General features: G+C 42.4%; 1 protein-coding gene and 1 long non-coding RNA gene across 6 annotated transcripts in view; one reads left to right on the plus strand and one right to left on the minus strand.

The window, feature by feature from the left end:
- LOC148115439 (uncharacterized) overlaps window positions 1-27959 on the plus strand; it is a 94646-nt gene that overhangs the window by 22981 nt on the left and 43706 nt on the right. For 2 of the 5 annotated variants that reach the window (XR_015732520.1, XM_087887326.1), the window contains 4 exons: window positions 4282-4348; window positions 8745-8950; window positions 9932-9998; window positions 10611-12554. Coding sequence is in view for 4 of the 5 variants with exons in the window: in XM_087887326.1 (XP_087743452.1) it covers window positions 8757-8950; window positions 9932-9998; window positions 10611-10619 (270 nt within the window). In the remaining variant the exon portion in view is untranslated. Of the gene's footprint in view, window positions 1-4281; window positions 4349-8744; window positions 8951-9931; window positions 9999-10610; window positions 15179-27959 lie in introns of those variants that run through there. The other 3 variants (XM_087887324.1, XM_087887323.1, XM_087887325.1) reach the window with 3 other exon arrangements.
- Window positions 158-27705, minus strand: LOC148115441 (uncharacterized). Its single transcript, XR_015732521.1, has 4 exons — window positions 27514-27705; window positions 14309-14354; window positions 3189-3348; window positions 158-1543 (listed from the first exon to the last, which is right to left on the minus strand). It is a non-coding gene; the product is annotated as an uncharacterized LOC148115441 (long non-coding RNA).

Consider the following 27959-nt stretch of genomic DNA (forward strand, 5'->3'; position numbering starts at 1 on the left):
AAAAAAAGCTTTCCTCACTAGGTCCCCTCCAGTTGTTTTGAGTTGCATCTCTCATCACCCCTGTCAGTGCTTTGGGAAAGGCTGACTATAGTATCACTAGAAGCCAAATACTCAGAAGGTGTCATGGTCAGATGTCCATTATCACCAAGAACATAAATTAGGTACCACAATTTATTGACATTTCTTTTGCTTCACGTTGTAAATGCGTTGCACATTTATACAATTGCAGTCAATCCCAAGAAGAAAAGCAAGTTGCTTTTGTGACAGATATGAGCGTGAGGTTCTCCGCTCTGCATGAGGAAGAGTTGGGGCATTCACCGCTTTCCTTAATAATCCTTGGTTATTTTTTCCCAGCTTTTGAAACTATCCAGGTGTACAGCTGTTCCACCATCCATTCATGAGTTCTTTGTTATTAAACGGAGCAAAGTAGGGCTCTGCCATGGTAATTATGGACAGCCCCCAGGATTCATGATCGAATGCATGAAACTGATGAATACACATGAGATATCACTAATTTTCTTCCTGGTGTATTTTACAGGGTCATTGTTGAGAGGACTATGTGCCTCTAAAGGGGGAACCTCCCAATCTATGGGATATATGCAGCCCCCAGAGCACTCCTAAATTGCACCACCAAAGTGTTTCACTTCAAGGTAACAGAACAGGGGGGGAAAAACGTGACTGAAGCCTCAAAGAGCCATTGTCAGTCAGAGTGGCAATATAATAGCTGGGCTCGGTGTAAAGCAGTTCCATATTTTTAGAGCCTTTCAAGCAGGGAGTGTGAAAAATATAACTGCCGTAACTGGGTTTTTGGAGTATAGTATAGCGAACGCTGCAAACCGATAAGATTCTTCCCCCCCTCCTGCCCCCCCATAAGCCACACAGACATCCAGGGAGCTGCTCTGCAACACTGTATTTGCTGAATGAGGATCGTGGTGCCCTGAACCAAACCACCTGATTGATCCCCCAAATGAGAAATCTCTGGTTATATCCAGAGGGACGCTTGCATCTGGTAAGCACTTCTGAAAATACCCAGTGCCAGCTCCTCCCCATGAAGAAGGAGTGTTGCATCTTTCCTCTTGGTGGAGGACTGCTTCTGGCAGGTGCCCTCCCTTTTTGTTTTTTCCTTCCCCCCACTGACACAGGCGATAGATGAGTGCTGCTCCTGCTTTCTCATTTAGGAGAGCTCCCAGAACCGGGGCTATCCCTGATGGCTGATGCCCAGGATTTCTCTCTGGAGATGCAATCCTGCTTTTTGCATTAATAATTTACAGTGTGTTGTTCAGCCAATAATGGCCTTTCCTTGTGATTAGCTTGCTTAATGGGCTAAAATTGGCAAGAGAACAATGGGGCTTTAATCTTCTTAGGGAGGTGGGAGGGGGAATAGGGGAAGGAATGCGTTTCCTAGATCTTCTGCACTTGTGGAATATCACACACTTTCTGTGTTTGGAAAGGGAAGGGGAGAAAGCAGGCTTGCAAGTGCTGCGAAGGCTGCATCTTTGAACGCATCGATCCTACTTCTGTGCAGTCATTCTAAGTTCTCCAGCTGTATGGGGGGAGAGAGAGAATGAAGAAAAAAAAAACCCTTACAGTAACCTTTTCTGAGCAAGAGCCTGAAGCATCAAGAGTTTTTTGGCACTGTTCACATCTGGTTTCTATTGTGCTCTCTGGTGCTTAAGTTGGCCTGTGGTTACCTTAAAACCACATCACATATCGCTCATATTTGTTCCTTCCTTAGCTCTAGAAGATGGTGTACATGTAGGTACTCGCTTCCAAGATAGCTCTAGAGATGGTGTACATGGTAGGTGCTCGCTGCTAAGAGATGATTGAAAGCCAGGTCTCCATTTGCAAAGGATTTTTTGCAGAATAGTAAGCCTATTGGTAGCAGAGTGTGTAGCAAGGGCCATAAGATGATGCCTTATAAAGAATGGTACTGTATTAATATTCAGTAGTACCAATGCCAGTTTTCCACAATGTGGTGCCCTCCAGTTCCACAATGTGGCACCCTTCTAGAATTCCAAAACTATAGAACTGTTGGGAATAGGCAGCCTAGAAGCTGTCACCCAATACATCTCTAGGGTACTTTGAGGTAAACTCATATCTAAGCAATAGCAATAGCACTTATATACCAGTGCTTTATAGTCCTCTCTAAGCCGTTTACAGAGCCAGCATATTGCCCCCAACAATCTGGGTCCTCATTTTACCAACCTCGGAAGGATGGAAAATTGAGTGAGCGTTGAGCTGGTCAGGAATGAACTGCTGGCAGTCAGCAGAATTAGCATGCAATACTGCATTCTAACCACCAAGCCATCAGGGTTCATCTATCTATCTTGCTGTCAACAAGTCTACAAGATTTTCAACAGGAGCCTCTCTCGGGTCTACTGAAGTAGGCTTCTCCAGCCTGCACACCTGCAATTATAGAGATTGCAATTCCCACAATTTTCAATGATGATTTTACTGGCCATGAGAATTTTGGGAGCTGAACTCAACACAAGTAGAAGGCATATAGGCTGGGGAAGGTTAAAGTAAGAGATATTGAGGACTCAGACTTGACTTCTTTTGCATTTAAAGCCTGGATTCTACCAAGGAACTTGGGGACATTGTTTTGAAGGAGCCATATTTGTTCTCTCTAGTCTACTAAGTCCACTTTGATTTTGCTTATTCCAGTGGTATGTTTGAAATGCTGAGTAAAGTTCCTGACCTGCCTTTCATGAGGTTGATGTTTTGTGCTCTACCACACAGACTCCTTGGCTCCAACCTTGACTTTGCTTAAGTCTCATTTTTGTTTTTCCTCTTCGCTTGGTTTTCCCATTGGAACCAGCTTCCTGGCTTCTGGTCAATTCTCTATATGATGTCCAACAACTCCAGAAGCCTAACCCTAATCCTCAATCACCTCAAAAGTCCCAGGTGAGGTCCCATTTAATCTTGCTAAACTCTGCTTCGCTTTCTAAATTGGGATGGGGGAGATAAATTAGGATGAAGCCACTAGTATGAGAAACTCACATTTAACAGAAACTCCCTTATTCTGTTAAACTCACATCTTCTTTTGTCTTGCAATACTCTCATCTCATGTACACCAGCCAATGATTTTTATTCCATCTCCAACCTGGAGTCGAAGCATAGCTTCATGCATATTTACCAGTGTTTAAATCCCACTGGATTCAGGAGAACTTACTTCTAAGTAAACCTACCTTGGACTGAGCTGAAAATCATTTTTCTTTACTTCTCAAGCAAATGCTTGCTCTCTTAAGGCTGCCTCTCCATTTTTGAACTGCGCGTCTTAAATCCCAAATCATGAAGATGAATCAAGTGACAAATAATTTTACTGTCCTAGATTCTGCTTTAATGCAACTATAGGGGGAAAAAAGGAAAGCAATGAAATGATTGTCTTTCAAAATTCAGTTCTATCAGAAATGCCATGAGTTGAAAAATCACTATGTTTGCACAAAAACCTCTATTATACCTTTGTACTGTAGCTATGTTCTTATGAAGAAAAAACAAACATTTAGAATAGAAAGTGTTTTGATGTGGGCAGATTCTGCCTTATACTCGCCACATTTTAAGGTTCTCAAGATTCATTTTGGAATTCTTTTTTTCATGATATATTCATGATATATTATGCAACTGCTGAAAGGTCATTGAAAAATGCCTCTGATTCAGGACTCAGAGAATTTTGTAGTGTTTAAGACAAAAGCATTGTTTAATGCTTCTGTAACAATTGACAAGCACTGAAGAAATTATGGGAAATTGTATAGTGTTAGTTAGATGTGCACATCTAGCAGCAAAATATGGAACAGATTTTACTTTGATCCATGTGATTTTCTGGTGCATTTCAATTATCATTTTGAAAAAATATAAAAACCCCCTCAAAAAAAAAAAAAGCCTTTTCAGAGAAGACATTACATTTTTAATGACAGTCAGAAATGTTTTCCAACATTCCCATATCAGTAGCTAAGCCTGTTTCCCACATCTGAAACCCATTTGGGATGGTTTTAAAGACCATATCTCACTGTGGTGATGATAATGAGCCATAAAGCAATAGGTACAGAGAAGAAACATCCAAAAATCTGAGAAAATAGATAGCAAATATATTCAAAGATTCAGCGTATAAATTATGAATGAAGACAAACATGTTTTTCCAGGATTCCCAAGAATGTTTCAGTAGAGAGAAGCCCCCCCTCCCCCGAGATTGTTACAATCTTAAGGATCGGACCCAATAACAGACATAGGCTCATTACTGTTTAAAGAAGTAACCGTTTATTGACATTGACCTTCTCGTTACAGTGATCATCTGCAAGAACATCTGGAGCAGCGTGGGACAACCTTAAGTACCTGGGAGGCGGAGTCTGGGGTAAGGAGTGGTCTAGGGGGGAGGTGGATGTATGGTTTATGTGGGTTAACCCTTGCAGCCCTGAGCTATATGTACCTGCTTGTGTGGGTGAGGCATTTATATGTGACAGATCCCCCTCTAAATGCCTAACCTGCATGTGCGTGCTTTGTGTTTGGGGAAGAGTGCATAGGAGAACGCATAGTTTGGACACTAGGTATGCGTGTTGCTTGCTCTGTAGGGGTTTCGTTAATATGTCTGCAGTTTGTTCTTCGGTGTCACAATGTGTGGCCTTGATGAACCCGATCTTCGACAGTTGCCTCACATGTTTGTGCTTTATATCAATGTGTCTGGATCTTTGGCCTATGGCATCTGCCCTGGATATTTCAATAGCTGCCTTGTTATCCTCGTGGATGACTATGGGGTAGGCAGGTTCAGTCCAGATGCTGTTGAGTAGGTCATCGAACCACGTTAGGTTGTTGGCAGCCTTGGATAAATATATGTACTCTGCCTCGGTGGTTGATGTGGCTACTAGATTTTGTTTGCCCGTGTACCAATGTACAGGGCTATTGTTAAGAAAGAACACGTAACCTGAAGTGCTCTTCCTGCTCTTTACATCTCCTGCCCAATCGGCATCCGCGTAGCAGGTGAGGACTGGCCCATCGAGTGCTTCCGGTTCTAGACATAGGCATGTATCCGAACTGTACTTCAGGTATCTGAGTACCCTCTTGACAGCTTCCCAGTGGTATACAGTGGGTTTGCTTATGTGTCTGGACAGCAAGTTGACGGATAGGGCGATATCGGGCCTGGTCCAATTGGCAATATATGAAAGTGACCCTATAGTTGACCTGTAGAGCGTATTGTCCTTAAATTCGGGTGCCTCGTTGTACATGTTTTTCACAAAATCTGGTTGCATGGGGGTTTTACTTTGTTTAGCATCTGCCATGTTACACTTGTGTAGGAGTTCAATGATTTTTTTCTTTTTGTGATAAACGAAACCCCTTGGATGTTTTGTTGATCTGTACACCCAGATATTTATTAATCTTCCCTAGAGACTTTAGTGAGAAATGTTCACCTAGTTTGCTTGCGAAGGAGTCACATTTTTCTTTGCATTTGCCAATGTACAGTATGTCATTCACGTAGATGAGCACGTACTCTAGGGAACTGCCTTCCTTTCTGACGAAGAAGTAATTGTCTGCTGGGGTTGTAGTGAAGCCCATTGTTTCAAGTACCTTGACCAGGCACTCGTACCACCGTTTCCCAGACTGCTTTAACCCATACAAGCTCTTATTGAGTAGCCATGTGTCACCCTTGCATGTGTCCCTGCTGTGTGGTGCCTTGACATAGATCTCCTTGTCCAGTTTGGCATGTAGGTATATGGTTTGCACATCGAATTGATGTACTTCCAGGCCTAGGATGGACGCGATTATTAAGGCACTTTTAACGCTTTCTGCTCTCACGGTGGGTGAGTAGGTTTTGGTATAGTCCTCTGGGTATTTTTGGGCAAACCCTTGAGCCACTAGCCGGTTTGTACAGTGTCTTGCCACCTTCTAGTGTTTTGATCTTGAAGATCCATCTGGTTCCTATTGGGGACTTATCTTCGGGGACTTCGGCAGGTGTAAACACATTTAACTCTTTGAGGCTGCTCATTTCCTTTTCCATGGCTGTCTCCCATTTCAACTTTTCCTCCTGGGGGAGTTTGAGCACCTCCTCGTACGAATTAGGAGTGATTGGGTTGTCGTGTATGTGGAGTACATAGTCCTCAAGTCTTTTGGGCAACTGGTTCCTGCTTGCCCTAACCGGTCTGTTTGGGGTCAATTCAGTGTCGTGCAAGTACCTTGCTTCCTTCTGTCAGAGGGTGTCTATTTTTATTTTGGGGTGGTCTCCCTTCCATTCCCTGATTTTTACTTCTTGGTGAATGAGCTTGTGTTTCCTATCCTTCTCACTGTCTATTATGGTTTGTTTGGCCTGTTCCTGTGTGTTATGACCTGTCTCCTGACTGAGGAGTATTTCGTTGAGGTGTATTTTGGACCAGTTCGCTTGTTCATGGAACACAGCTGTTCTGGACACAATGAACCTGTTGTTGTTATCTACAAATTGGAATCCCTTGGTGCCTGGTTTGTAACCCATAAACCTAAGGCTTCTGGATACCTTGTTCCCTTTGTGGCGTAGTTGTTTTGGTATGTGTACATTAGCTGTTACTCCAAACACATGTAGGTGTCCTATTTGTGGCTTCCTGTTGTACATCAACTCATATGTAGTTTTATCAATCACACTAGACCATAGTCTGTTGAGTGTGTAGTTGGAATACACTAAGGCCTCTGACCAAAAATGTTGGCCAATTCCCACATCTTCTAGTGCGTATCTAACCATGGTTTGTAGTGTGGAATTCCTTCGTTCCGCCACCCCATTCTGGAAGGCTGAAAACGGTGATGACGTGTAGTGTAGTATCCTCTTAGACTTGAGCCAGTGTGTGAATTCTTTCGAGAGGAATTCTGATTCCCTGTCAGTCATTATCTGCTTTGTCAGGGTGTTATGTTGAACTTCTCCCCTCTTGTAGAACTCTTTAAATTTTTGATACACCTCGCTTTTGTGGTTTAGTGTGTACACGAAACCGTAGCGACTGTAGTCGTCCACGATGGTAAGGAAGTATCTTTTTCTATATTTTATGGATGGCCTTAGGGGCCCCACTAAGTCCATGTGCACTAAGTTAAAAATGTGACTGGTGGTGCGTGTTGCCTTCTTGGGCCTAGGTTTGGTTTTTAGTTTTGAGCATTTACAGACCGAATACTCGAGATAATTTTTACAGTCCTTTACTTTGATACCTTCGGTACATTTGGTCATTCTTTGAATAATAGGGAAGGTAGCGTGCCCTAACTTTTGGTGTAACAGGTGGGCACAATCATCGTGGATGGGCTTGCCTATATTGGATTTCTTCTGACTGTATGTGTTATGTTCATGTGCGCGGTCAACTCTATTTCCCTGTTCCCCTTCATCTATGCTGTCAGTCTTGTCTTCTTCTGGTTCGGGTTTTGTCTTATCTATCCCTGTCTCCATGTTGGCGTTTATACTATCCATGTAGTGGCCATCGGTATGTAGGTATGGTAGCCCTCCTCTAACTACTACCTCTCCTATGTTCTCCCTGTTCCTATTCATGAGTGCCCTTCTTCCCTTGAAGATTATCTCTATCCCTGACTCCTTGCTGAGTTTCAGGACAGCTAGTATGTTGTGGGGTATCTCTGGGATCAGCTATCCCTGGGAGGTAAGCGTTTCCCTTCCCAGTCACCCGGACATCACTTTGGTTGGCTACCTTGACTAAGAAGTCCTCTTCCGTGAATGAAGAAAGTAGATGCCTGTTATGTGTAGTGTGGTTGGTAGCTCCTGAATCAATGAACCACATGGAGCCTTCCCTGTCTTGGAGCATCCCTAGTGTGTGTTCCCCAATCCCGTATAGTGACCCGGTTGGGCTGTCTCTTGAACTGTCCCTGTTTCCCCATCTATCCCTTGGGTTGGGAGAATCCCTACGTCTATACCTATTGTCTGTTGTTTGTCTCTCTGGATGTCTGGGTCTGTGCTCATGTCTGTCCCTTTCTCTGAAGTTTCTGGGGCAGTCCCTTTTGTAGTGGTTTCTGGACCCACAATTGTAGCACTCTGCTGTCTCCTGTTGTCTGTCCTGAAAGTCTACTTTCTTTATGGGTTTGTGCTCCCTGCGTGATGTGGGGTGGTTCTTCCTCAGGTAATCTTCTGCTATCAACCTGTTGGTTAGGCTGTCAATAGCTATGTGCCCTAGGTTTAGTGAATCTAAGTGTGTGATAAAGTTATCCCAAGTGGGGTCTAGGGAATTAACTATCACGCTCTTCATGGTTTGATCTGACACAATTTCCCCTCTCAGGTGTAACTCAGTCCTGGCAGCATTTAACCCTAGCAGGTGCTCACTCATAGAAGCCCCTGGCCTAATCCTGGCAGAATAGAATTCTTTAGAGATTCTGGTTGTTGTTGCCACGCTCTCACTATAGAAAAGCCCAAACATTTTTTGCATTAGTTCTGACACCGTTAAATAATGCTTAACACTGAGGTATATGGTAGGAGAAATACTGGAGATTAGTAAGTAAAAGGCCTTGTGGTGCAGGCAGTCCAGTTCAAAAGTCCATGGCCTTTCTGGGGGGTTAGTAATAAAGAATAAAATATTTTCCTTCAAAAAAACCAGCTGGAGCTGTTGGCTCCACTCCAGGAGGTTAGACCCATCCATTTTTAACTTTGGGAAATCATTTGGCAAATTCCCTGTATTATTTGTTAGGTTACTTACAGCAGGCGGCTGTCCATGGTTCTGAATGTGTCTATAGCCGCAATACAGCATAGGGATACTCGCAGGGAGTTTAAAAGGTCCTCTCTGCACTTTTTTTTCTCTTTCTTCCTCTAGGCGAATCTGCGCATGCATGAAGTCCATTTCAGCTCTGCAGTCGGAGGAGGAGGTTCTCGTTGCTGTAGCTCCTGTGTAGAGGTCTCTTTCTGTTGGGTAGGCCTCAGCTTCGACTTTGTGGATCCAGCGGTGAGTCGAGGGTGGCCGAGTCGCCGCGAAGTCGTCCGATGGGAGATCCAGTCGGCTCGGGCGGTCCTGCAGCAGCGGTGAGTATCTGGTCCGGTCTTTGCGCTCCGGAGGCGGTGGTCTCATCGGGGGGTGGTGTCGCGATCTCATGGGGTGCAGCAATGTCGGTGGGCTGGCACCGTCGTCCGTGTCCCTCGAGTGGGTGGCTTGGCGCTTTTCCTCCCTGCCCCTGGTTCTCCTTTGTGTTTTGGGTTTGTTCTTTTGGATCTTTAGCTCTGAGCTGAGGGTGGCAGTGAGGGTCCTTATGGCCCGTTCGATCTGCCGCTCGTTTGGGGATGCTTCGAGGCCCGGGTCAGACCCTTCATCCCCATAGGACTCATCTTCCTTGCTGGTTAGGGGGGTGCATGCTTTTTGTGCCGGCCATTTTGAATCTCGGCCTTTGATTGGTTGGTAGTCGGCCATCTTGGCAGGCTGCTTGAACAAAGATGGCCACCATTCAAAATTTGCGTGAGATCGGGCTCTTCATTGTCGGTCGCGGCTTCAGCTGGGGGCGAGTCTCTTACCGGGTTGTGATCATCAGGTTCTGGGCTTTGGTTACGGTCTTCTCTTGCTGCTCCATGGCCTTGGATCAGGCTCTGGAGGTTCGCAATGAGGTCCTCATCGGCCGTAGGTGATTTTAGTAGCTCCAGTATGTCGAGTCGGAGTTTGTTGTTCCCTTGTGCATTGGTTTCTTGGCGGGCCTGGCTTCGGATCCCTTTTCTGTCATTCATCGTTGCTGTCTTAGGGCTGGCCTTGGCTTCGGGATTCTCTGGTGTTCCCACCAGGAGGTTGCCATGGAGGGACAACTGTGCCGCCATTCTTTTGGTTTGTGCGCGGGTGTTTGGCTTCTTCTTTTCTTCGGTTGCGATTTGCTCCTTTGGCATGTCTTCTTGTTATTGGGTCATTAAACCATCCTCTGTTACCATTTTGTTACAATCTTAAGGATCAGACCCAATAACAGACATAGGCTCATTACTGTTTAAAGAAGTAACCGTTTATTGACATTGACCTTCTCGTTACAGTGATCATCTGCAAGAACATCTGGAGCAGCGTGGGACAACCTTAAGTACCTGGGAGGCGGAGTCTGGGGTAAGGAGTGGTCTAGGGGGGAGGTGGATGTATGGTTTATGTGGGTTAACCCTTGCAGCCCTGAGCTATATGTACCTGCTTGTGTGGGTGAGGCATTTATATGTGACAGAGATTAGATTGGCCCCTATTCTAACATTCTTTAGGAAGGCGCTGAAGACCTGGTTCTGCCAGCAGGCCTGGGAAACACAGAGCAGGATGGAGCCTATTAAATGGCTCTTGTGATGTGTTGTCGCAGGGGTGGGGTGGGGGGGTTATTTTATTTTTTTATATATGATTCTCTCTTATGAATTTTACTGTTTTTATATGATGTTTTTATATTCTTGTAAGCTGCCTTGAGTCACCATATGCCAATAGGCGGAAATATAAATCTCCTAAATAAAATAAATGAATAAAATAAAGAGAAGTTCCTTGACGATGGGCTCCAGCATGAGTCCGAAAGCTTAGAAGACTATATCTCTGGTTCCGAGGACCGATCCAGATTGGATCCTGCAGTGTATAAATTATAGATTCTGTAATTTTAGTACAACTATACCTCAGTTTGAAAAGTTCATTATGTTGCTTTGGCATGAGGAAATTGATCCTTTCATAATATAATATGTGTTGATCTATTAGGATGTCTGACTAAACCAAAGACATGAGAAGTACATACTTTCTACTGATATCACCAAGGAAGACTTTCAGAAGTTGAATCAAGATTTGTTCATGGTTGCTTGTTTTCTTGCTTTTCCAACAGTGGAATTTGACGGACCATCTGAAATTGTCTCGTCCAAAGTGAAGTGTGAAAGCTTTAGTGGAATATACTCTTGGCATGTGATTTTGAAGGCTTCAGTATAACCTCTTGGCCATTTGGTGGTTGTTAGGAGCACTCAGTGATGTCGTGGGAATCGGTGGGCTTGAATTATTTTGGCTTATTTTTTGACAAATTGAGTGTAATCAGTGGGGGAGAGAAGGAGACTTTGGAGGGGACAAAGGCCATTTCCATCTTCATATTTTACTTCTTGAAAACTTGAACAGCCCAAACTCAGAGCATCAAATATGAAAATATAAAGTTTTAATAGCAAATGTATGGTTGAATTTAGTTGAATTTCAATGGAAGATTTGTGGGCATTTTTACACTTGGGGAACGGGGTGGTATAAGCAGGAACTGGAGCAGTTTGCCATTTAAAGTTCTAATCCCATTCTAACCAGGGCCGGATTTTCCTATAGGCTAACTAGGCTTCAGCCTAGGGCCTCAAGATCAAGAGGGGCCTACACAGTGGTGGGATTCTGGGGGTTCTAGGGGGTTCGGCCAAACCCTTTGTTAAATTGCTGGCTCGCCCGCCCCTCGCCTCCCACCCACGCGGCACCAGCCTACCGTAGCCAGGGGTAGGCAATTGTGGCTCTTTTACAACCTGTGGACTTCAACTTCCAGAATTCCTGAGACAGCTTCCTCGCCTTCACTCACCCTCACTCTCTGCTCTGTTGGATCGCCGGCCGTTCGCTTACCCTGCCCACTCTCAATCTATTGCTGCCTCCGGAGTCCCAGCTGATGGCTAGAGGAAAAAAAAACTTCAAATTCTTGCCGCGGGGCTTCAAAGGGCCGCCCTAGAGCCAGTGGTGCAGCTGAACCCTTTGTTAAATTGCTGGCTTGCCCCGCCCCTCCGCACCACTATTTATTGCCAATAAATAGTGGTGGGCGAGGGGCGGGGGAGCCAGCAATTTAACAAAGGGTTCGGTGGTTTTTTTGTAATTTTATTGGGCCACGGAGCTTCAGCATAGGCTAATTGGCCTCCCGGCTCTCAGCTGATTTGTCTCAGCTGTTTTGCTCAGGGCTCTTCTGCTTCCTTGCAAAGAGTGCTGATTTTTTTCCCCCTAGCTATGCTGAGAAACGAAACTGAAACTGCTTTGCTGTTGCTGCAAGGTTGGAAAATTAGGCAGGCAGAATTCTTTTCTTTTTCCTCACCAAAAAAGGTAGGTGCAAACAATGGGAAATTTAGGGAAAAAGAGGAGAGTTCAGGATTTTAAAACACAAAAGAAAAAAAGCTCTATTTAACTAGGGAATTGTAATAATTGAGATACTATTAATTGTATATTTCTGAAAGCAGAAATGATTAAGTTGTGGTTTGGAGGAATATATGGGGGAAATTATTTGGTTTATTATTATTGGTAAATATAATTAATTGATTTGTAAGAAATTGGATTGCATGGAAATAATTGGAATATTCATGTTCATATTAATATACAAAAAAGGTAGTTATATAACTAATTGATTTATATTAAAATGTTGAATTTATATTAAACAAGTAATATTACATAATTAACCAATGTGAGGATGGATATAAAAATAGATGACAATGGGAAGGGGTATAATATAGAATAGAAGGGAAAAATTGAATTTGATTTAAGATTAGAGATGAGGATGAAGGGTAACATTGGTTTTTTACAAAAATAGATGAGGAATAAATATGGCAAAAAGGAAATATAGAAATTGTAAATTTAATTGAAATGACTAAACACTGTTTAAATTTGTGAACCGGCCAAATACTCTGTTCAAAGAAAATACATAGTATGTTTGTATGTGTGTTTCTAATTATTGTTATTTATTCATATTTCTTCTCTTTTATTCTTTAAAGTTTAACAATTCATTCTTTATCTTAATATCTTTATATTTGTTTGGGGTTGGCTTTCTTCCCTTTCATTTTTTTTATTGTACAGCAATCTTTCTCCTCAAACCTACCACCTCTCTCTTTTCTTTCCTTCTTACTTTCTCTTCCTCCCCCTCTTCTTCTCCTCCCTACTTCCTCTTCCTTTCTCCTTCTCCTCCTCTCTTCCTCCCTCTCTTACCCTCCCTCCTACTCTAATTTCCCTTCCCTTCCTTCATCCCTCTCTATTGCTGTATCCTTTTATGCATATGGACTACTCAGAGGGCTGAAAAAGTTATTTTTGACTGGTCCTTGCACTTTTGACCAGTCCTCGAATTTACGACTGTCCTCACATTTTACGTTTTTGCCCTATCTTGTCACCATAGTGAAGAGAAGCAGTTGTGAAATGAGTGACATGGTTGTTAAGAATGCTACAATGGGCATAAATGATGACCAGTCATAAGTGTGAAGACCGGTCAAAAGTGCGAGGACCTGTCAGAAATCACTTTTTTCAGCCCTCTGGGTAGTCCTTTTGTGCATATGGACTACTCAGAGGGCTGAAAAAGTTATTTTTGACTGGTCCTCGCACTTTTGACCAGTCCTCGAACTTACGACTGTCCTCACATTTTACGTTTTTGCCCTATCTTGTCACCATGGTGAAGAGAAGCAGTTGTGAAATGAGTGACATGGTTGTTAAGAAAGCTGCATGGGCATAAATGTGAGGATGGTCATAAGTGTGAGGACCGGTCAAAAGTGCAAGGCCCAGTCAGAAATGACTTTTTTCAGCCCTCTGAGTAGTCCCTATGCACATAGCTACGCCCACCCAGTCACATGACGAGCTACCCACGCCTACAGTCACGTGACCAGCTAGCCACGCCCACCCAGTCACATGATTGCCAAGCCACACCCCCAACTAAGCCATGCCCACAGAACCTGTTGTTAAAAAAATTGAATCCCACCACTGATGAAAGGGCCTCATAAGTGGAATAGCCTAGGGCCTCTTTTCATCTAAATCCGGCCCTGATTCTAACCTTTGTTTTTACAACAAAAATGGGGTGGGGGGGGTTGTGAGCTAATTCCACCATCAGAAATCAGTCACTTTATAGCCAGATTTTGGCTGTATATACTTGAGAGGCTGTTGGTTGCAGAATGATATCCATCCTGTGAATCAAACATTGCCCATTCCTGCTGTATTTAAACGGGAAATGGATTTTATTTATGAGGATCAATGTGGGGTTTTATCTAAAAGATACATAAAGGACAATGTTAGAAATGTGTTGGACACTTTGGAATATTTGGATCAATGTAATAAAAAAAATAACCTACATTGATTTTCTTAGATGGAAAGAAGACCTTTGACAGTCTGAACTGTGCTTTGCTGCTTTGAAAGATATGAATTTTGGAGGGAGCTTTATAAAATGGGTAACATCATTTTATATTTCCCAGAAAGCACAAATTAATGGTGACCTAACAAAACCAAGGAACAAGACAGAGATGCCCATTGTCGTCCCCCCCGTCTTGTTTATTTTGGTTCTTGAAATATTATTTTGACTGATGAGATAGAGATATAAGACAAGATGATAGAACTTAGAGAGATATATAGCAATATAAGACAAGATGAGCAAATATATATAGAGAGAGATATAAGATGAAAGAGTTGTGAGAATAAAGGTTAAAAAAGAAACTTACAGGTTAAGGGCTTCTGCAGATGACTTGATGTTGGTTCTGAAAGATCCTTTAAAAGGAATTGAAATATTAATGAGCAAATTAAAAGAATGTGGTACATTAGCAGATTTTAAGATTAATAAACAGGAGAAAAAGATGTTAACAAATTATGAATGTAGAAAAAACAAACAGAATTGATGAGTAATATGAATTTTAAGATTGAAAAGTTAAAATAACCAGGTATCACTATGACAAATATAAATTGTATGTTATTTCAACATAATTATGTTAAGAAATGGAATGAAATTTTAAAAGATCTGTTAAGATGGGAGAAACTAACTGTCATTGCTAGGGAGAATTTATGTGATAAAAATGAATGTTTTGCCTAGAATGAAGATTTTGTTTCAGACAATACCTGTTTTGAGAACTGATGCACCATTTAAACAAAAGGATTTGTGTTTGGGAGGGGGGGAAATCACAAGTTATACATTTTAAAAAATCATGGATGTTTGTTTTTATACATGATAATTGCAGAAAGATTATTGTATATGCAAAGTTGGAAAGATATGACACTATCCACAATGGAAGACTGGTAGGTAAAGATGATGGTTTTTGCTGAGATGGCTAAATTAACTTCTTTGATCAGAGAAAAGACAATATCTACGTTTACTACTGACTGGAAACCTATTGTAGACTTTCTGTGTGAAACGGAGAACAATGAACTTATGATTTATGGTTTTGATGATTATATAGAATAGATTATAGAAAAAGAGTTATGTTGTAACCATAGAGTAAAAGGTAAATTTATCTTTGTATTTGTAACTGCTGTAAACAAGATGAAAAGCTGTTTCTTTGTATCTTTAAAAAAGAAAAAAGTTTCCCCCTTTTCTTGCACTTTTAGCTTTCTATGTCATTTCATTTTTCCTTTTCTTTTTTTTCACTTTATATTAGTTTGTATTAGTTTTTTTTAGAAAAACCTTTATTAACACTTAAAATCCAAAAATACAAGTTAAAATACCTCTATGACAAAAATACATCCGTAATAATTATACAATTCAACGTCTTTCTGACAGTACTTAATTCTTAACTTTCTTCATCTAGTCCCACATATTCCTACTTAATCGACATATTTAATCACATTTTATATCTTATTTTGTTAGAACAAAATAAGTTTGTACTAGTTTTTAATCTTGCTTTTTTTTAAAAAAAAACTTTAATAAATGTATAAAAATATAGGGGAAATGCTATTTGCTGACCTAGTTCTGAAAGCAGTAGTTGGGTATATCCTTCAAAGAGGAAGAATCTCTGGTTCTCTTTGGGAACAATTTCCTGATGCATTATCCCTTGGGAGACAGAATTATTTTTGTATGGAGTTCAAGGGGCACCAAAATTTCACAGATCTACCTGCCACATGCTTAGCAAAACTAAGGATTGATTTGTTTTGGCATCAGCTGTCCAAACAGCAAGAACTAGTTATTGGATAATCACAGTTTCCAGCACTTGCACATTTTCTAAAATAGGTGTTCCTCATCCAACACAGCAATGTTTTCAGTTAAGGTATTTTCAAGCTTGGTTAGGAAAAAATACAACTGAGGTCAGATTGTCCTTAGGGAAGGCAGCAAAAGGACATTCTGCAGCTGGAACAATATGCACAATACACAGGTATTCATCTCTCTGTGCTGCAATAACATCCAAAATCAATATATTCAAGAAATAACGGTACTGAATAATCACCAGACACCAATCTAATCACCAGAGCAAATTTTGTTACATACAGAAACTTGCAGACAATGAAAGAGGCTTCTTATGAGTTGGGGTGGCTGTTTGGTTTAGATCCAGCGAGCTCACTTGTTTTTGATTTGGGGGTTAGGGAAAGAATATCTCCTCGGCCCTAAACACAGTTTCAGCCCAGTTAGCTCTCTCATTATTTGCAGCCAGACACATGGCTTCAGATCAGGGGTGAAATCCAGCAAGTTCTGACAGGTTCTGGAGAACTGGTAGCGGAAATTTTGAGCAGTTCGGAGAACCGGTAAATACCACCTCTGGCTGGCTCCAGGAGTGGGGAGGGAATGGGGATTGCAGTATCCTTCCCCTGGAGTGAGGTGGGAATGGAGATTTTGCAGTATTCTTCCCCTGTCATGCCCGCCACGCCACGCCCGCCACGCCCACCGAACCGGTAGTAAAAAAATTTGGATTTCACCACTGCTTCAGTTAGAGTTAGTCCTCAACTTACGACCACAATTGAGCCCAAGTTTTCAGTTGGTAAGCGAGACATTTGTTAAATGAATTTTGCCCCATTTTATGACCTCCCTTGCCACAGTTGTTAAGTGAATCACGGCAGCTGTTAAGTTAGTAACAGTTGTTAAGCGAATCTGGCTTCCCCATTGACTTTGCTTGTCAGATGGTTGCAAAAGAAGATCACGTGACCCAGGGACAATTGCAACCGTCATACATACATGCCAGTTGCCAAGCATCTGAGTTTTGATCACGTGATCGTGGAGACGCTGCAACGATCGCAAATGTGGAAAACTGTCATATTTTGCAGTGCTATTGTAACTTTGAATGGTCACTAAATGTACTGTTGTAAGTCGAGGACTACTTGTAATATATTTTTTTTTTAAGTCAGTCTCTCTAGGGATGAAGGAATATAATGCGAGGAAGACAGAGAAAATTGTGAACGATGTGTTGCTTTCTCACTCTGATATGTTGACAAAGATGGAAGGAATGATCATCACGAGGGCCCTGATTGACTCTCCAGCATATCTTCTCTTGACTTTTACCATGCAACCTTTGACTGCTAGATCTCTCTTGCTGGAATCGTGGTGACCAGAGGGACAGAGATGCTAGGAAGGCAGGAAAGGAACATTGTCTGTTGTTCTGCATCGCCAGTCCAACAATTGCTTCATCACTGGAGATGAAAACAAATGAAATCCAAGAGGCAGGGAGGGAAGAATGAGAATAAAGTAATGAAAACTTACACAGCTGATTACACAAATGAGTGCCAACTGGAACCACAACATGCTATGAATATTTTAAAAGTACATATTTAGGAAATGTATTTGTTTGATAATTTTCCCCTCTGATATTTTAAATGAGTAAAACATACCATTCAAGCTGTAGATTCATCTTATTCCAATTCGGTGACCATTCAGCTACAAAAGAGGGCTGAATATATATCTAAGTTACGTTTGAGATTAGACAGCTTTTTAAAAAACAAGATGAGGAAAAACACTTAACCAGGTTTTCAGGGAGATTCTCCCTGAAAAGTTCCCTGGAGAAATGAATATTAAAACCAGCAGGCAGCGGTACAGTTGTATGAGAAGAACATTTCCTCTGTGTTGATGAATTTATTGAAGTCTGCCCTCAATTCTGCCTTAAAACATGTGCTGTTTGCATGAACACCCACCCTTTCCCCACTTTTAGGATCAAAAAACACATTTGGGATTTTGAGAGTATCACTATGGATACCATCGAGGAAATGTGGCTATGGGTACCCATTTCACAGAGCGGCTGCCATTGTATAAAGCCAGTAACAAAGTCCAAAGAGCCCAAAGTAAGTGTCAGCTGCTACCTTACGCTTGCTTGTACTTTGCTACCCTGTGCTGACAGTCTGCTATGAACTCTGTGGAGAATGGATGGGAGGGTGGATGCTTGGGGGAAAATGAAAATGAATGCTGTATCTCCCTGAGATGCTGCTTCAAAGTCTCCCAGCTGGGAAAAGAAGGCAGCTCCATACCATGCTATGCTTGAAGTGACCGTTCTGAAAATGTCTTGCTTGAATCTGATTGGTCATGGGGGGGGGGTCAGCGATGGGAGGCAGTTAAGGGAGGGAAGAGTTGAATTTAGGGATTATGGCGCACAATTCTCAGTTCTGGCTATGCTTGATCACAATACACTTGACTCAGTGGTGGGATTCAAATAATTTAACAACCAGTTCTCTACCCTAATGACAGGCTGGGTAGGCGTGGCTGGATGGTCATGTGACTGGGTGGACATGACCAACTCACCATGCCCGGCCTCACCTCCCGGCCGCTCACCTTAAAGGCCTCAACAAGATACAATCTCTATTCATTTACTACTACTGAACATCACTTAATGGTGGCAAGGAAAATCACAAAATGGAGCAAAACTCACTTAAATCTTGCTTAGCAATGGAAATTTTCATTCAGTTGTGGCCATAAATTGAGGACTACCCCCTAATGAGAATGTAGGATAAGGAGCCTAATTTGCTTACCCCTTTGGGGTGACTTTCAAGAAATATTTCAAGACAAAAGATTTTGGGCACAGGTGATGGTGGTGGTGTTGCCGAAGCGGGTCCACTTCTCTCCTCAGTTGGTGGGGCAACTGCGCTCAGCCAAGGGCCACCAGAGGGAGGCAGGGAATCTGAACGGGAGCAGTGTTCCCAGAGAGAAGGCCCTTCGGTCGCTTCTCACGTGAGGAGATGGGTGCTACCGAGCTGGCTTGGGAGTGAGGGGGAATAAAGAGGCCACCCAGCAGGCCAAAGTTTCACTCACTCACCTGTTTTGCTTTCCTGCCTCCACTCTCGGAAGCTGCCTTTTCTCTTCCCGGCTCCCCTCATCCCAGAAGCACTCCCCTCTCTGCTAGCAGCTGCCCCCTTCTCCCTCTCCCTCTCCCTCCTCGCTGCTGGGTGATCCCGTGTGAAGAAGGGGGCAGCCACACTTTTTAAAAAGGACTTTTAATGAAATCTCCAATGTGGCCAAGATCCAATCTTGAGCCAAAAAAACCAGCTCTCCCCTCTCCACCTGGCGCGTCTGCTTTGTCTTGCTAAATTGGGCCTAGAGCCTGGGGGAGGATGAGAAATTTAATGGGTGGGAGGAGTGGGAAGGATGGAAAGACAGCAGAGCGAGGTTCATGAAGTAAACTCAAGTTTCTTTACTTGGACCAGCAAAAGGCGGCAGGCGGTGGCGGCAGGGAATACAAAGGACACCTGGAGAGATGGGGCAGTGCTTGGCCATCCAAGCTTCAAAGAAAAGTTCAGTTCAGGGCAAGGGGCGCAACCTGCTTTCTAAAACAGAAGATCCTGCTAAGCTCCAGATCCTATAAAACAAGCCACAGTGTTCAGTCCGTGCGTCACCTCCTGCCTTTCTAAAGGGAAACTTCCCTTCCACTGCCCCACTTGCTCCCACATGTTTCCACCCTGGTCCCACCCTTCACCTGCTCGGCTCGTTTATCTCCACCCCATTTCCCTTCCTTCAGAGGCCCCTTACTCTCCCCACTTCTTCTCTGATGACCGCCTCTTTCTTCATCCAAATGTACACACAGAGCAAACACTCACACACCTCACGGCACCGGAGGGACTTGCCCATGTGCCGTCTCCTCACAGAAGGTCCCAGCACCATGAGGTTTGTGTTGTCTGGGTGAAGGAGTGAGTGAGCAGCTGGGCCATGGGTGTGACTTTAGGCACCGTCCAAGGTGGGTGAGGCAAGATAAGGAGTGACTGGGTGAGGCCAGCCAGTGATACGATCCGCCAGTTCTCCAAACTGCGCAAAATCTTAACAACCGGTTCGCCTGAACCGGTCTGAACCGGCTAAATCCAACCTCTGACTTGACTTGTAATAAAACTATTCTTTTCCCAATAAATGGAGCCAAAATTATTTTTACTTAAAGGTTTAAGTAGTGGCGGGTTTGACAGAAAGTGCCTGTAAAATTCCTTGTGCTCATGGGCACTTGTTGAAGAATCCTGGCCTGAGAAGAGTTCATAGACACACTGGTGAACTCTGATATTGTTTGCTCTGAGGGAAATACATCCCACATTTTGATCTGGGATCTTTAAAGTACATTACAGAAATTACCCATAATATGACATTATCAGATTAACATTAATATTAATATCATCATCAATATTAATATAATCATCAAGCAGAAAGTACACAACTACATGGCATTGGTTTAAATACCTGTAAGGAAGGAAAGTTTCTTCATAGGGACTAAAGAAACTTACTTCTTCAGCTGAAAAGGTAATAAAAAGTGAAATAAGAGCAAAGTGCAGGAGTGATAGCACTGGGGATATCTCCTGTGCTAAAAATGCCAGAATAGGGAAGAGTAAGGTTTTGCAATGAAACTAATTCTGTAGTTCAGACATTAACATGATTGAGCGGGTTCAGAGCAGGGGTGAAATGCTCCCAGTTTGGACTGGATTGCCCGATCCAGTAGCGATGGCGGCGGGTGCAATCCCCCCCCCATGCCCAGCTGAGCCATGCAATCATCAGAGGCTTTTTTAAAAAAAATTTAAAAGCATTTTTTCTACAACCTCTTCGGCTGAAAAAATGCTTTTAAAAGTAAAAAAAAAAAGCCTCTGATGATCGCTCAGCTGGGATCTTCAGTGGCTTTTAAAAGCATTTTTTCTACAACATCTTCGGCCGAAGAGGTTGTAAAAAAAATACTTTTAAAAGCCTCTGACGATCCCAGCTGAGTTGCCTGATCGGCAGAGGCTTTTAAAGGCATTTTTTTTTACAACCTCTTTGGCCGAAGAGGTTGTAGAAAAAATGGTTTTAAAAGTAAAAAACAAAAAAAAAGTTGGCCACACCCACCCAGTCATATTGCCCCCCCAAGCCACGCCCACAGAACCAGTAGTAACAAATTTTACATTTCACCACTGGTTCAGAGGTATTTCACGAGAAGAGTACTCCACTCCTCCACTCACAATAGAATTCCCTATGCTACCAGGCTTAAAATTTTGGGCTTGGACAATCTGGAATTGCACAGCCTATAGTCTGATTTAAGCATAGTACACAAAATTGTCTGCTACAATGTCTTGCCTGTCAATGACTTCTTCAGTTTTAACCACAATAATACATAGGCAAACAATTGATAGAAACTCAAGGTAAACCGCTGCAAACTCGATTGCAGGAAATATGATTTCAGCAACACAGTGGTCAATGCCTGGAATGCTCTACCTGACTCCGTTGTTACAGCCTCAAACCCTCACAGTTTCAACCTCAAACTGTTTACCGTGGACCTCACTCCCTTCTTAAGAGGTCCATAAACAGGGCGTGCATAAGCGCACCAGCGTGCCTACCATCCCTGTCTTACTGTCACCATTTATTTGTATTTACTTCCTTTGTTTATGTTTATGTTCATACCTATACTTGTTATCTTTTACATGTTTGACAAACAAACAAACAAACTAATAAATAATGTCATTTTTTATCAAAATGTAATCATCTAACAGCATCTAATTAAAGGTAAAGATTCCCGTCGCACATATGTGCTAGTCATTTCCGGCTCTAGGGGGCAGTGCTCATCTCCATTTCAAAGCCGAAGAGCCAGCGCTGTCCGAAGATGTCTCCGTGGTCATGTGGCCGGCATGACTAAATGCCAAAGGCGCATGGAGCGCTGTTACCTTCCCACCAAAGGTGGTCCCTATTTTTCTACTTGCATTTTTTACATGCTTTCAAACTGATAGGTTGGCAAAAGCTGGGACAAGTAACGGGAGCTCACCCCATTACGCAGCACTAGGGATTCGGATCGCTGAACTGCTGACCTTTCGATCGAAAAGCTCAGCATCTTAGCCACTGAGCAACTGCGTCCCTTTTAGCATCTAATTAGGTTGTGAAAAATTTAGAAAATAGGTTCAAAGAGTAGATGCTTTTATTTTTAAGGGAAAATTTCTTTTAGAAGACAGAAAAGAATAGAATGACAATGTTCTTTGTGTGTACCAATGAAAGCCCATGGGCACATGATGCCCATGACAACTGACCCAACCCCAGCACACGACTCTCTGCTTTACACACAAAAGGTGCAAAATCAGGCTCCATGTTCCTGTTTAAAAGGAATCCAGGTTCAAGGGCTACAAGGAATCAAAGTCTGGGATCACATAGGATGGCCGCTTAAATCAAATTTACTTTCATTGCTATTATCACCATAACCATAAATCGTAGCTGTATTGATAGAATATAGCCTACGCAGGTGGCACCACCTAGTCCACTTTGAATGATCTTGGAAGCTGACCAGAATTGACCTCATTAGCCCTTGGATTGGAAACTGTAGGAAATCCATGGCTGGAAGTTGAATATAAAATCCCAATACAATATAATAGAGGGGTGAACTATTATGTTCATACTGCCAAGAAAGTTGCAAGGATGTAGTTACCAGGAGTCAAAAATCACTTGTGGGTGTCATTCTACCGCATAACTCCCAACGACCGGTAATATCCCACAGAGTTGGTCTCCTCTGGGTCCCATCAGCTAAACAATGCCAGCTGGCGGGCCCATGGGGAGGGCCTTCTCTGTGGCTGCCCCAGCTCTCTGGAACCAGTTACCTCCTGAGGTCCGGACCATCCCCACCCTATTGGCCTTCCGAAAAGCGGTGAAGACCTGGCTTTTCCAGCAGGCCTGGGGCCGTTGATCTCGCTCTTCTGATCCGGCAAGATCCGGCCATGAATGGTGTGAATGAGTTTTAATGTTTTTAATGTTTTTAATTTTTAAATGTTTTTTTATAATGATTTTAAATGCATTGTGAGCAGCCCTGAGTATTCGGAGAGGGGCGGCATACAAATTGAATTAATAAATAATAATTAATAATAAATTATCTTAACTGTAATATGGCATTTCAATCTTGCTTTCTAGAATATTAAGTCCAACTACTGTAATGTCAATCACAATTACATAAAAATAAGGCAATTACTGCGCAACAAACATTGGAAAGCAGGAAACTGATGAATGTGGGCTAACTAAAACTGAATACTGTTCAACCAATGGGTGGAAGAGACACGAAGATAGCAAAAAGCAGCAGTAATTGTAGACAATACTATGCTAGATAGATCAGTGGCTAAAATTCAAAATGGGACAGCTTCATCTGAGTTTGTTTGAGGTGGGAACCATTTTTAATTAATAGCTATGAATTTTTCAGGGTGTTTGCACTTGTTCAGGGCAAGCGAATTCAATGATGCATCTCTGATGTTTGTATAGCATGTAAATTGAAATAGATATCATCTGCTGCATATGATCCAGCATCCCAAACCCTGGGACTCTGCCACTATTGTAATAATTGATCTTCTCCTCCCAAGCAGTCCACCTGCAGCAAATCCCTTGCTCCATGGAATATAGCTTAAGGATACCTTTTGCTGATATCGCTATAGACCACTGTTTTTCAACCTTGGTAACTTTAAGATGAATGGGTTTTAACTCCTAGAATTTTGGGAGTTGAAGTTCAAACATCTTAAAGCTGCCCTGGTCAAGAAACAATGCTCTAGATTATTACACACAATGCCACACTGTCAGAGAGGGCTGACTTAGAAGCTTGGTCCCCAGTTGCAATGCCCTCAAATAATGCTTTTGGCTGACCATAGAAAAGGTTATTTAAAAGCTGGATTCTAAGCCTCTGGAGGGCGAAGAGAAGTTAGCTCATCACTCCCAGCAAAAGGCTGCAAATTTCCCCATGGCCCCAAGATGACAACAGATTACAGAAAACTTTTAACTCTGCTTTATTTATTTATTTATTTATTTATTTATTTATTTATTTATTTATTTATTTATTATTTTATTAATTAAATTTCTATACCGCCCTTCTCCAAAAAGGACTCAGGGCGGTGCACAGCCAAAGTAAAAACAGAGCATACAAAATTTAAAAACAATATTAAAATAATTAAATATTCTGGCCGTAAATTAAAACAACCCAGTTTAAAATCAATTTAAAATTAAACTCACGCCAGCCCAGCTAGTTGAAATAAATAGGTTTTCAGGGCCCGACGAAAAATCCGGAGGTCTGTTATTGTACGTAACTCTGGGGGAAGGTTGTTCCAGAGGGTGGGCGCCGTCACAGAGAAGGCTCTCCCCCTGGGGGTCGTCAGCCGACATTGTCTGGCGGACGGCACCCTGAGGAGGCCCACTCTGTGCGAGCGTACTGGCCGGTGGGAGGCTATTGGTGGCAGAAGGCGGTCTCGTAAGTACTCGTAAGTATTGCCATCTTGTCGGCCCCATATTTTTGCAATTCAAATTCGGTAGACCTGCCTAGTAGTAACAGTCTGTAAAAATCTGCATGGGCAATGAGGCAAAGAAGCTGTAGAGTAACTCTACTGACAAAACCAAGTGCTATTTTACAACCTTGTGGAAAGGAAAAAAAAAACTTCTCTGTGATCAGCTGATGCAAGTGAGGGAATTCAGGGTACGTGTGAGGAAATGGGCTGGGCTGGGCCTTTAAGAGAGATGATGAAAAGCTGGGAAAAAGATTGGACCACAGGAAGGATCTGGATGGGGTCAGAGATAGATGTTACATAGGCTACAGTGAGCCCATGAATCAGTTCCTCATCTTTTCTGTGAGAAGAGCTTTCAGTGATGGACTTGTTTGGTCCACAAAATCAAAGTTGAAATATACCTTCAATTATCAAAATTCAGTGGATGGTTTTGGGTCATTCTTTTTCAGACTAACCCTGAAAAGTTAAGATATGCTGTTTTCCCCAAAAGAAGACATCCCCTGATAATAAGCCCAATCGAGCTTTTGAGCGCATGGCAAAAAGGCCAAGCGCTTATTTCAGGGTTCAAAAAAATATAAGACAGGGCCTTATTTTCAGGGAAACATGGTAGGTTCAAGATCCAGAAGGATCTTGACAGACTTGAACACTGGGGCCTATCTAACAAAATGAAATTCAATGGTGAGAAAACTATTACATTTAAACTTAGAAAAACCAAAAGCACAAGTATAGAATAGGCAGTACATGGCTCAAAGGCAGTAACTGTAAGAGGAATCTAGGACTCCTAGTAGACAACCACTTAAATATGAATCAGCAGTGTGCTGCAGCTGCCAAAAAAGTCAACATAGTCTTAGGTTGCATTAATAGAGGCACACTCAAGATCACATGAAGTGTGAATACTATTTTATAATGCCTTGGTAAGACCACACTTGCCTGCATCCAGTTTTGGTCACCACAATATAAAAAAGATATCGAGACTCTAGAAAAAGTGCAGAGAAGATCAACAAAGATGATTAGGGAGCTGGAGGCTAAAACATATGAAGAATAGTTGCAGGAACTGGGCGAGTCTAGTGAAGAAAAGAAGCATGGGAGACATGATAGCTGTGTTCCAATATTTTGGGGGCTGCCACAAGGAAGAGGGGTCAACCTATTCTCCAAAGGATAAGCAGCACTGGATGTAAACTAATCAAAGAGAGAACCAACCTAGAACTAAGGAGAAGTTGCTTGACAGTGAGAACAACTAACCAGTGGAATGGCTTGGCTCCAGAAGTTGTGGGTGCTCCATCATTGGATATTTTTAAGAAGAGATTGGACAGCTGTTTGTCTGAAATGGTCTCTTGCTTGGGCAGGGAGTTGGACTAGAAGACCTCCAAGGTCCCTTCCAACTCTATTATTCTGTTATTCACCTCTTAGGGTTGCTGAAGGAAAGAATAGGAGAAGGGTGCACTATTTGCATCACATAGGCTTATAAAAAATAGGACACAAATGGAATGAATTTGGGTTTTCTGCCTTATCCTTTGCTTGAACTCGGACCCTTAATGGTAGAGCCCCAGATCTCCCAGCCTCTTCAAGCCATGAGTTTCAAATTCTCCTCTGCTTCATAGGTAGGGAATTCTCTGTCTCAGAATGGCTTTCTCCCACATCAGCTGAATTGGCAGGGAACTTGGGATGGAATCTGAGCTTTTTCCCAAATAACGTGGAGGCTGGGAAACAAATAACTTGAGGAGGTAAGATTGTGGCTTCCCTGTTAAGATTTAGGATATTCTGAACAAAGTTTATTTATTCAGGCAAGCTTTCCACAAAGGAATATGATCTCATAGTATGATTTACTAGTAATGGCTGAAATTCTACTACTCTTATTTTTTCATTAGTTTTGGTTTTATTGGATTTAAAAAAAAACAAATGAAATACTACAAACATTGCTATCATTTGCCTTGAGTAATCCTGTTTTAGAACAAAATTAATAGATAAATAATAGTTGCCTATTAGTTCTTTTAATTCTCAATCACTTTTAGCCATGGCAGTCAGGAATATTGGAAATTATAGTCCAAATGTATCTGGAAGGGCCAGATGTGGGAAAGCTACCATGAGATAGGAAGAGAAAGAAAGATAGGAGGGAGATGCCATGATCTGGATGTCCACACAACAGATGCAAGGGGGAAGTTTTAAATATTTTCTGCCATCTGAATTTATGCAGCTCAGGTTTGGTAGCCCTTGTCTGCAACTTTGGTGTTGTACAAACACATCTCTGACATGGAAGAATCCAAATTTGTAAACTCTTGAGCATTAAAGTTTCTCTTAGCTTTTATACTTCTCCATTTATCTCCTTTGCCAAATAAAAAGCCAGACATATGTTTCTGTTTTGTGTGTTTTGTTCATTTGCCAGTTAATATAACTATGGGTGTGGTGTGGTGTGGTAGAGGTAGTGGTGTGTATATTTGTGTAAATAGATAGACAGATATTAGATATGAGAGAGGGGGAGGGAGGGAGGGAGGGAGAGGGAGAGAGAGAGAGAGAGAGAGAGAGAGAGAGAGAGAGAGAGAGAGAGAGAGAGAGAGAGAGAGTCCACATAAGGTATACTCAGTTTTGTAACCATTGTGCAGTTATTTTCCTGTTCTCTTTTGTGCATATATGTGAAAGAGCTGAGTTTGCTTCCATTTTTGTGTGGGAACACTGCCTGTATGTCACACCCTCAACAATCATACCAGGCTCCCATAGGAAACAGGGATTGGATTCTAATGATGTCAACACAATATAAATAACATGAGGCTCAGGGAAGCAGGAAAGGGGGTGTGTGATACCCTGATGTGTCCCTCCCACCCCCTCTCTGGCACCGTGACGACTGTTGCTAGGAAGCAGAGAAAATTTAGTTTTGCAACATTCATCTGCCTTCTTGCAAGTACCTCCTCCTGGCTTGAGAGGGAGAGAAGACAAAGGGGACAAAAGTATTAGCAACTAGGATGCTGAGCTTTCTATGGGTCCCTCCAGGAATACACATTAGGTACCCAGGAGTTGGGGACTGCAAGGTCCAAGACATACAAAATAGAAATTCACACCCTCAGGAGTGAGGACTCACATTTATTAGAATATGGATGGGCCTTAACAGATAAAATCACATCCTGCCTTGAATACCACATGGAATAGATAACACAGGGGCTTCTCCAGGCTTGGGACTTCAGCTCCTAGGACTTCCTGTTGGCCTATGTGACAAAGCACTGTGGGGATTATAGGTCAATATGTGTGAAGACCAACCTACTGTTTAATCTGGACTACTAGACTATCTCTGATGGGTCCTTACTGTGATATTTGAAGTCCAGGTTTAGAGGCAGAACATACGGTTTGAAGGCAGAAGATCCCAGGCCAATCTTTAGCATCTCCAAGGAGATCAAGGAAAGGCTGAAACTGCAGAGAACTGTGTATAGGCAGAGTTGTCCATGCTGAGGGAGATGACCCAACCATCTAACTCAGTGTCAGATCATTCCGAAGGTCATGTATCAGAACTGTAGAGATTCCTAAGATTCTAGAGTCTCTGAAGCCTTAAAAAAACCACCTTTTCTTGTTCTCTTAAGTGCCTAGAGTTCTATAGCTACATCAACAGACAATGATCCGTGCTGACTGCAGGTCAAAATGAAAGATCTTTGCACTAAGGGAAGCTCATGTCTCCACTCTTTCTATAGGCAAAATACTTCATGCAAATTAAACAGCTTATGAACAATTTGATTTACACCAGCTTAGTTCCCAGGC

This window comes from Pantherophis guttatus, chromosome 2 (assembly GCF_059756535.1).
Source record: "Pantherophis guttatus breed Tessera chromosome 2, ASM5975653v1, whole genome shotgun sequence".
NCBI lineage: Eukaryota > Metazoa > Chordata > Lepidosauria > Squamata > Colubridae > Pantherophis > Pantherophis guttatus.